Raw genomic sequence first — 11189 nt, 5'->3', positions numbered from 1 at the left:
ATTATCGGTCACATCGTTTCCAAATAAATTCAAATTGGAAACCGAGACAAGAACTAGACCTTTTAGAAACAAAGCCTCGCATTATGCCAAAAAGCAAGCAAATACCCCCCCACTCCTGTTCCCAATCCATTCACGCATTTATGACTACACAGATTTCATTTCAGCAGAGAACATCAGCAGGGCTTTTAAGCCACAGTACAATGTGAGCTGATAAATCCTTCATGACCCTTCAATGTCTGAAGGGAATAGCCCAGTCATCCAGCAAGTCATATCTGGAAATTTAATGAAGTGACTCAGGAGGAGGAGAGCTGTGCAGATTCATGACTGAAACATACTCCGGTAAGTGAAGGAAATTCTTTATTATTTTTTTCCCCAATACAAGTTAATATGATCAAGTTCGACATGATAAAATTACAACATACATAGATACTATCAAAATATTCTCTTTTTTTGTACTTCACACAACACATTCTCTTCATGGACCGTTATGGGTACACGTTTGAAATACAAAAGTCAATAAACCATCAGGGCAGACAAACAAAATGTGACATCAGTGAATGCTTAGAGTGCAAATAGAACGCTTTTTGGAACAAAGTTTTAAAAAGAAAAGTCAATATGCTTATTTTTGGACTGTGCTCAGTGTTGCCCCCACCTAGAACTGACAGTGGAACATTATCAAAACTGAACAGGTTAAAAAAAAAAAAAATCAATGCAAGTCTTGACAATAAAAACACACGTAAAACATGTAACACTGACCTATACATATTGCTGTAGAATTAAAGGCATCAAGGATCCGCTGGGAGAAGGCATATCAGCTCTCAGCATTAACAGTTCTGTAAAATAAGGATTTACTGCAGTAGATATATACTAGGGATATAGGGGACTTCAAAACGACTGCTTTAAAGTGAATCTAAAAGGTTAAATGTGGAATGTTGCATATATTCTTGGACAGAGACAATTAAACCATATTGAAAAACAATTTCCAGACAGACATTCCACTGAAGTTAATAATTATCAGATTAAATCAGTAGCATACACAGTAACAGACAAATACACAAGACCACTTAAAGTTATTAGTGTACCTTGGATAAAGACTTGCCGTTTAGAGAATTCAAAAAGAAAAAAAGAAAGTCAACATTGCCATTACATTCATAGGTTTTTAAAGACAAACAAGCAGCATGAAGAAAATATTGCTATTGTTCAGTGCAAAATAAACACTTTTGGTGCCAGTGACCTCTGAATGACGAGGCTTTTCCATGATGCCTCATCCTCATGCTGCATTAACTAGCATTTGAACACAAAATGACAACTTCCTTCAAATATTCCACTATAAATATTGCACTTTACATTAATATTGCCAGATAACATTATTGCTATATATATATATTGTATTTTTGTTTTCTTCATATTGCAGGACAGGCACCCTCCTCAGAGGCAACCCCACCATCTCTGCACATGGAGATTATCTTCTTGCCCAGTGAGCACTAGGTGGCGGTTACCGCACTCCTCCCAGCGACAGATCTTGTCATCCTCAACCAGGACAAATTTCCACTCCACCTGGCTCTCCACTGGGAGGGTGATGGTATTGGCCCAGAACCCGTTCTTGCTTCTCTCAAGCGGAACAAAGTCCTGCCAGCCGCCAAGCTCCTGTGGGTTCCCAGTGACCGCAAGCAGCTGGTTGGGTGCGTCAGTGATGTAGTGGACGGAGAACGTGACGCTGACCATCTGAAGCATGGGTGGAACGGTCGCGACTCGCCTCAGCGCAGGGTCGTCGTCATCGGAGGAGGTGTAGGCGGCCGAAAGCTCTTCGGAGGCCTCGGATTTCTCGGTGTCCCACTCGACGTCCTGCTGAGATTCCTCCGCCATAGAGGAGCTCTCGCCGCCGTCGCTCAGACTCAGCCAAGGGCAGTCGCTGCGGCTCTCGTTGCCGGTCAGCCACTCGTTGTTGTCCATGGTGGCCTCCATGATGTTGATCTCCGTCTTGTCCTCCGCTGGAACATCTCCACTGGCACCCGGAGTCTGGGTCTTCACCACGGGGCTCACACCAGCACTCTTCATCGCCGTCGGTTCTCCGACCAGCCTGGGGAGACCCATGGGGGAGAAGCTCAGGTAGTCGTGTGTGTAATGGTGGGCCAGTGGCATTTCCTGCTCACGGTGGTGGATGCTCATGTCCACTGGGCCCTTGCTGGTTACATCCACTGCTTGCATTCCCCAGGTCACATCTTCAATTTCTCTTTTGCCTTCCAAAATGTCAGCCCTCACTGAATGTTCAGTGGGACCGTCTTGATCACCTTGCTGGTAATATGCAAAATCATTGTCGGTGTTTGAAGAGCTACTACTCTGACCTCGAGTCCCGCAACTCTTCTCTGCCTCTGACTCTCCATCCTCATACGCACTGTCAACCCCACAGGACCTATTCTGAGCAGGTGAATTATCGCTCATGTCCTTCTCATGCAAATCACTCAGGCTCATTTTGAGGCAGACTTTCCCAAAACATCCTGACAAATCTTCCCATGATTCACTGACAATAGGATGCATTTGGCCATCTGTAATATAGCCCTGCTGATTTTCCTGGTCAACAATCAAATCCTCATCAGATCCTACTTGCATTCTTCCCTGCTCTGCAGCATCATCCATCCAGCCATCATCCACTTCAGGCTGGTCAAGGAAACTATCACAGCTGGTCGGAGAGGCACAGGACCCATTGTGAACTGATGTGTGGTCAGTGACCGACTCTTGGAGAGGTCCCTGTGCTTTCTCACAGCACTCCGATGACTGGTCTGTGCATGAGAGTTCATTCCCTTCATCCTGGTCCTCACTGTGAAGTCTAGATGAGAACTGAGCATCATCCATATTCCCTTTAAAAGACAAAAAAATAAAAATAAAAATAATGAAACAATAGCAGAACATTCTCCAGTTGAAAACACATAGACAGGCTGCCAGGGGGGGGAATTGAAATTGAAGTCTGCTTAATCTGTAAAATTAACTAAACATGAGGTTAAACTTCATTTGATTGGTTTGCTGATTAGTAGGCTAGACCAAATTGGCCAAATACCAATTCTGCGTTATAAGTCTCAAGTTGCAATATGTAGCCTACCCAGGGAAACCACAGACTAGTGCCAAAGTATTTGAGCGACACACTATCCAGTGCATTTCACATAACTAACGGTAGCCTACACAGGTAAGCAATTTCCGACTCGGAAACGTGGTTTAACAAAAACCCTTTCAATTTAGTGTTAAGACAAAAGAACAAATGTAGAGCCCGACCCTGAGACATATAGTGATCATTATTTTGTCAATGAACCAGCAAATGGATGTATACAATCATTAGAAACGTACCTGTTGACTCGAACTTGACGTGCTTATTTTCTACTCTCCTCTTCTTCGGAATCGGATTAGTCTCCTCTTCCTCCTCAGTCTCGGTCACTGGTTTCTCGCCGTTTCTTTTACTTTGAGCCTGTGTGGATCGGTAAATGAAGAACGCCGCACAGACAGACAACACTGCAATTATTCCGAGGGCCATTAGCGGACCGTAACCTTTCATCAATGAAAAGAGTGGATTCAGATCACGGCTATCCAGGGCGACGCTTTTACTTTTCTTCGCGACCATTCTGATAATTGCTATCAGGACCTGGTATTTCTAGCAGAGTCCGCTTGTCCGCCTGGCGTGTGTATCTTCTTTGCTTGCAATGACCTCTTGTTGCGGCACTGATAAAATCACTCCCTGCAATCAGGTAAGCTCACTGCCAATTGGCTAATGCCTTGCAGCGGGTCCTGCATCAACGTACGCTGAGTAGGCTGCACGTGTGGAAGATGAAAGGGGAGTGGAGCGATATTAACCGCTGATGAAAGCCCTTTTTTTCTTTCAATAGCCTATCAATTGTCCTCTAGCGATAAAGATTACCGTATAACGAGATCAAAATTCAGCAATGGTTCAGAGAAAGTTTCTCTGTAGCCAGCGTTTAGCCTATCACACAACATTCTTTTATTCAATAAATTACCCAAGTAATGTTACAAAGAGTAGCCAATGTAGTCGTTTGGCTACGCGCATCATGCTCAAGATAGATATCTAATTGCAATATCAAAATGAGTCAAATAAATGAGTTTGTTTCTCAATTAAGGTGTTTTAAGAGATGATGGCCTATAACATGTGGTTAAGTGACTTAAATGGCCTGTATCATGGTGAATGTCTGCTAATTAAATCACAGTCCTACTGGTTTGATTCTGATTTCAAAGCAAATCCCTGTTGTAAAATATAGGCTGCCAACAGCTGCTTTACAATGCAGTCACATGATGTAATGCCATCTACTGGTGAAATGAAACACACCAATAAGAGTGAAACTAGATGTACTGCATAGCGGTACAAAATATGACCACTGATCAGTCCTGCACATTTGTCTCCATCTCCTACTCCATCCCATAAATGCAGACCTACACATAAATTATTTTATGGGTAAGGCCCCCCAATTTTGCCATGAATGCAGAGGGTGTCATGACAATCCCACACTTCAAATTTCATGCAGTTTTGAACATGTCAGCTAAAGATACCTGTGACGACACCTCATTTTTAACTAGGTGGCGCTATACTGCAAATGAGTTATGGGATGGATGGGGTTAGATGCCCCCTTGCGACCAACATGCAAACAAAAGAGAGGATCCTAGGCCCTATGGTTTTCGAGATATTCACAGAAAACTGTGAAAACCCTCATTTTGGGGGGTCCAGTGTGGTGGGTGGCCGACGGATCAAAATGAAAATCAATGGTTCTGTGTCATCCTTGTATAAAGAGCATAATATATGGATTGACAATCATGTAAAAAATTATGTCTTCATCAAAAATATGTGGTTTGAAGCACCCTCCAAACAATATGCATGAATGCATTTGATAGACGAATGCATGATATTAAGCGCAGGTATTTGGCATTGGCTGCAGACATTCCCATTTGATCTTGGAAATATTTTCAGCATTGTCCTCTATTCATGTCCCTTCGTCTGATCTTGGTGTGGCGAGCATACACTGATTTCACAGAGCTGTCTGGATGCTGTGCTGCTAGTGTGTGATGGCCATGATTTATGGGTGTGTTTTTGTTCTGTGGCTGTGCACGCATTCTGAGACCTCTGCCTCAGCGGGACGCTCCACAGGGCCAACACAGGGTGCAGCGGCAGGTTGTGGGGTTCCTGGCGAAGGGTTAAAGGTCAGTGTGGCTTTGTTTTGTAACGTGGTCAAATGAATGAGTGGCCACACAGCAACACTTTGAATGAAGTCATCTCATTCTGATGAATGAAAGTGAACAATGGGCCTGCTGGGGAGGAGGGGGAGATGAATGGACAGCACAGGTCTCCCCAAACCATCGGAACACCCAGGGAATCTCTTGATAGTGCTCCTGAACGTCATAGTCTATGCACACTCTCTTACGTTTCAAAGACAGCGTCTCATCTTCAGACTGCAGCTCAGAGTTGTACTAAAAGCTTTTCTGCTGTGTGCAGATCTTTCAATCTTGTTTCTATTGGATTCCAAGTTATCGATCTAAGCTATCTGTCACTGAAAACGTGTTATATCTCATGACCTTAATCAATCTCTGTATTGTGTAAAAGTCAACGAAAGGCAATCCATATCAAAGTGTGGCTCCTTGAGATGACAAAAGTAAACGCTGAGCCAACCCAATCTTTGACAACTCGTTTTCTGATCAATGTGTTTAAAGCCTTATCCCAGCATTTTTTAAATCTTCCACTTCAAAGCCTTGTTTTGTGTGACGCAATGGCAAACTGATGTACAGCTAAGCCGCATGGTATCATTTGGTCAATTTGGTTGCTGCAACAGTTAGATGTGGTTTCAATGCTGTATGCAATGCATACAGTTCATCTGTTGTAATTCATTCTAACTGAATACATGATCATCAAATAAATTATTATTAATGTGAAGAAGTTAGTGCCCCTTAACCACTTGTTCATATCATTCTAAGAAGGAATAAAATTACCCTGCAAAGTTGTTGATATTTGAGCTGAACAGACCCCCCAAATGACACCCCTCACTACTGTGCTCCTCAAGAGATGTGTTGATTTCCTGGAAATGTTTATTGTTGGAAGAGCTCAGTCAGAGATACTGTGTGTGTTTCCCATTAGCCTAGGATTGTCTAGGAACACATTCAGTGTGTGTGTGTGTGTGTGTGTGTGTTTTGATTGATTGGACAGGTAGAGGTGAGGATGAACTCACTTCATGTGACTAAATGTGTATTAGAATCAGAAATCAATTTGATATAGTTTCATTTGGAGTGTAAATCAAGAGTGCCCCATCAAATGCCTCTAGAGTGACACACAGTGGAGGACTGTGAGAAATGTTTCTGAAAATGCTGCCGTCATGCATCCAAATAATGACAGAATAACAGAACAATGATGGACAATCACCAGTAATGTATATATATATATATATATATATATATATATATATATATAGGTATATATATATATGTGTTTTTATCCTATTATATATATATATATATATATATATATATATATATATAAAAATAGGATAAAAAAATACAAATAATCATACAACAATCCCTTCTAGCACCTGGAGGAAAAGGACACTGGAGATTTGTACCCAGAAGAGTTGATTGTCTGGCCAAGAAAAGTTGCACATTGATAAGAAGACAGGGAGCCAACATGATGAAAGACTCCTATCTACACAGAAGGCAGCTCAGATGTTCTTTCTTTCAGGAGGCAAAAAGCAGCAGAGAAGTTTTAATATGATTCTCTCTTGTCAAAGCTGTGAATATGCCACACATTCACATCATTTCATGAGGACGAACAGATACAACAGAGCTGACAGCAGATAAATACATGATATGCATTAATTCCTATACACAGCCATTAACAGGATCAGTACAGGAATTTATGAGTGTACGTTGAATTGCCATGTAAAGCTTATCTCACATTTAACCCTTATAAGGTCTTCGGGTCTGTGGGACCCGTTTTCAGTTTTCATCTTAAGAAAAGTGATACAAATAATTATTTTTTCAAACTGAGATTCATTGGCCTTGGCTCATTTTGTGTGAGGAACATAATTCAGAAGGAAAAAAAATTGAACCCCCCCTGCATCCCCCCCTGCCAACGTGATTTCTATTACATACAGGGTCTTCGCGGGTCTACTGGACCCGGGGCTATAATGTGTGGAAATCATAGGTCCTGTGTTACCTCATTTGCCCTTTTAGGTTTCTGGGCCTGTGTACAGTATGTGTGTGTGTGTGTGTGAGAGAGAGAGTGAGTGAGTGAGGGAGAGAGAGAAAGAGAGAGAGGGAGAGAGAGAGTAAAGCAGGTAGATGGGCCCTTAGTGTGAGCCACCAGTGCAGTTCCCGTACAAGGTTGCAACATTGAACAAAATTGGAGCACCCAACCCTAACCCAACCCCTAACCCAACAATATCTGCACCCATATTCCCACACATTTCATTATCTGTCCTGCGGGAATGAATACCACACAAGATGGCAAAGCGATTCTCAGTTCAGACTGCCTTACTGGAAGAGACAGGGGGACTTGAAGATGATGCAGAGGAAGAGGTTTCAGAATCTGAGAATCATGGCAGATGTAGTGAGAAAGTTCAATTTTTAATAAATAATTCACTATAGTTCTGGAAAAACATCCTTCATTTCTACATTAGTTGATCATTGTCCAGTTATGGCTGTTTTAGGATGCATTTCCTAAGTTTGTTGCATTTGTGCAACAAAAACGAGTAGCACTTCTGTGCATAACCATGTGATTTAACAAAGGTAAAGGCAACAAATGTAACAAATGTTGTTTATATGACTTGCAAATAGGTGGAAGTAAACATCTGCTGAGAATTTTAACAAAAAAAGGTTTCAATATGTTGGATTAAAGACCCCAAAATGCCATGGGTCTACCAGACCCGGCAGGACCCCCTGTGTAACCAAAAAACGAAGACCCTATAAGGGTTAAAAAAAAAAAAAAAAACTTATTTAAGAATAGCATGTATAACACTTCCATCACTTAAAATTCAGAACTCTTTATTTTGATTTTGCCTATTCACAAAATATGCATTTTAATACATGCATGAAAATACTGCAGAAATGAATTTAGACATTTACCCAACATAATAGCAGCTATAATTAAAAGCACAAACTAAATGGTGCTGTCACACCTCTTCTGATTGGTTCTCAGTGGAGACCATGCCTATCTAATTAGATCAGAGATAGCAGTCACCAAACCATAAACATGGATCTCAATTCCTTTCAAAGTAGGCTAGCTGTGATGAAAAGCCCCAGGTGGCACTGTAACACCATTGGAAACAGCTTTAAAGACCCTGGTTGGATACCATTACAGAAAACCAGAAAGGATCTCAAAACCAGAAAGCCCTCAGCATGGAGTGCAAGCACCCTGGCAACAACAGTAACCAAGCAATGGACCTCACAGAGGAATGTGGTCCCCATCTGGAACATTCTGACGAAGGTGAAGAGAACAGTGAACCTCAACATCACGGTGACCGAGGAGACCGTGAAGCTGTTCTGGACAAATCTCATACAAGCCACCATGGAGCAACAAGTAGCCATGCGCAACATGTGCCTGCTAAAATGGAGGCTGAGGGTTGGCCAGTTTGCCTTAAAAAGATCCCTTCAATGAAAAAAGTGCTCAGTGACCTCTACGAGTTGGACTCATCAGCAGAAGAGGACGAGAGTCCACACGGAGAAATGAACCAACAGCACAGACACCCATGCACAGATGGAGAGATTCATACAGACTTTGCCCAGGACAAATGATCCCATGTTATGAAGAGGAACTGGACTTTGACCATGCATCAACTGACTATCACATTGCCAGTGTCACTAGAGCCGAATGCAACACATCTCCAAGTCTTGGAATGTCTGTGGACTTTTTCACTGAAGACGAACTTTCAGAGAAGGATTAATCATGTTGGATGGCTGTATAAAATATAATTTTGTATGGCTATGGCTATAGAAAACAACTATGACCATTACTTATTTACTTCTTACCTGCCCTTCATTCTATTCTTACTGTTCTGTTTTTTTTATTCTTGTTCATGTTTATTTGTTTGAGTGTTGTACTTTGCGAGCAGGAGGACATCATGACAAAACCTTGATACTTGAACCTTGATAATACGAAGCTACTCAGTTTACAATCATATGGGAACAAGAGGAACCTTGAGATCTTTCAACCACCTCTGAAAAACAAGTACAGCTCTGGGTCCAAGCGCATCTCCAACTGCAGAACCACAAGTGGAAGTATACTGTAAACTGTGAACCCATGACAGACTACAATATTTAGGCCTTGAGCCATGAGGGAGAGGTTAATTTGAACCCAGGCTTCCACCTGCTGAAACGAAAATGCAGACGGTTTATGCAAAGAGCTAATGACTGATGTGTGATTTACATTTAGTCAGTAATAAAATGAATTTAAAACCGATGTTTTGGTCAATAGCTCTCTTTTGCATCCACCACAGCAGTCTTGTCTCGCACAAAAAGCAAACGTTTAGATTGTAGGGGCACCGCATTATCGACTCCTCTACAAGATTCAGTTACCAGTTACTGACAGACAAAGATTTAACAATAAAAAATCCAATTGTACAGCACATACTTCGGTTCCCAACCTTGGAGTCGGGACCCTATGTGGGGTCGCCTGAAATCCAAATGGGGTTGGCTAAGATATCCTACAGTTTACTAGTTCATTACATAAAATGATACATAAACTAAATTAAAAAAAAGATAATAAAATGATATTGAAGTTAAGTAAAAGATCCTTCATTTACAATCCAGCTCAGTAAAGATAAATTTAGACAGCCCATTAGATGTTAGATTGATGGAACTATGCTTCAGTGTTCAAAACAAAGTAGCTAAACAATCAGACATGCCAGTACATTTAGGGAAAATGTAAAAGTAGCCTACTACTCTTGTCTGTCTGGATGTTACAGCAGAGATGAGTTGTACTCTCTCTCGCTACATGTCAATGATTGTGGTGGTCGCCAACATTTTGGGACATCAAAATGGGGTCATCTGCCAAAAAACCTGTTTTAGAGGGAGAGTTTTTTCAAAACGAATACAAGGTTTCTCCATCATCATGGTATGTCTAAGACAATTTGCAAAATGATTCTGATTCACTGGAATACTGTGAGTTAATTCTCTCAGTAGACTGAGCTATGACCAAAGACTCATCAAACTTGAACAGGTGATAGTGCTTCCTTGTCATCATATGTAAGGGATAACGGCCGACGAGGTGACCGGTTCGATGGAAATAATGGCTAGGTGGAGGTCTAGAACTCCGGCGACGTGCGAAGCACGGAGACGGAGTTACCTCCGCCGTGCCATTATTTCCATCGAACCGGTCGACCTCGAAGGCCGTTATCCCGCTTATCTCCCGTTTGTATTCATAACCTGTATATTTAGAACATAGTTTTATTCCACCGTTGCGTCCGTTAACATCGCTAAAACTGTCTTGACTGTGGGACTACTTTCCGCCACATATCAACTTCTACTTGCAGGACAAAACTGCCGTTACTAGTTCTAAAGTGGATGGTTGCTATGGCCAAAGGCCAGTCGTTAGTTCTAAATGACTGGTTGCTACGGCCAAAAGCCAGTCGTTAGTTCTATCTCTCCCGTTGTCAAGCGGGCATTTCCCAGGATTCTGATTAACCTTGACTTTGAAAGATCGCTACTTTTATAGCCTACATGGCATCCAACTAGCTACAATCCACCTCCGTCATATGCTACAATGTTACTATGGTTCTGCACGTCTGTATTTCAGCTTGGATGCAATGTGACAGTTCATTTAAACTTCGCAACGAGTTTGGCGAATTAATATTCAAGTGTGATACGGGAACTACTTCGAAGGTAGCAGGTTATACGAAGTTAATGGCCACCCCATTAGCCAATCAGAGAAGAGAATTCCATTGTTGAGGGAGATAATAACAAATAAACTCTGATAATTAAATAGGCTACCTACCACATGGAGAACAATACAATTTCTAATACATCTAATGGTGAAGTTTCTGTAGCCTAAGCTGTAGGCCTAATGTTAAATTGAGAAATAGCCATGGCCCGAACAACACCCGTGGGAATTTCCATTAACAACCCACTCTCGCTATATTGCTTAATTATTTCATCTCTTCTTTAGGCTTAGGCTAAATGCGTAACATTAATCTTAAGATTCTGTTTGGAGGCCTATA

The 11189-nt window shown here is 41.7% G+C and overlaps 1 protein-coding gene across 1 annotated transcript; it reads right to left on the bottom strand.

Annotated features, from left to right (window-relative positions):
- Positions 1–340: 340 nt before the first annotated feature.
- Positions 341–3714, bottom strand: stbd1 (starch binding domain 1). Its single transcript, XM_062554231.1, has 2 exons — positions 3340–3714; positions 341–2858 (listed from the first exon to the last, which is right to left on the bottom strand). The coding sequence occupies exons 1-2, from the start codon at positions 3608–3610 to the stop codon at positions 1429–1431; spliced, it is 1701 nt and encodes a 566-aa protein (XP_062410215.1). The 5' UTR covers positions 3611–3714; the 3' UTR covers positions 341–1428.
- Positions 3715–11189: the final 7475 nt, after the last annotated feature.

Source organism: Sardina pilchardus, chromosome 14, assembly GCF_963854185.1.
Source record: "Sardina pilchardus chromosome 14, fSarPil1.1, whole genome shotgun sequence".
In the NCBI taxonomy this organism is placed as follows: domain Eukaryota; kingdom Metazoa; phylum Chordata; class Actinopteri; order Clupeiformes; family Clupeidae; genus Sardina; species Sardina pilchardus.
Note: the sequence above shows the minus strand (reverse complement) of the source record. Positions and strands in the feature narration are given on the sequence as shown.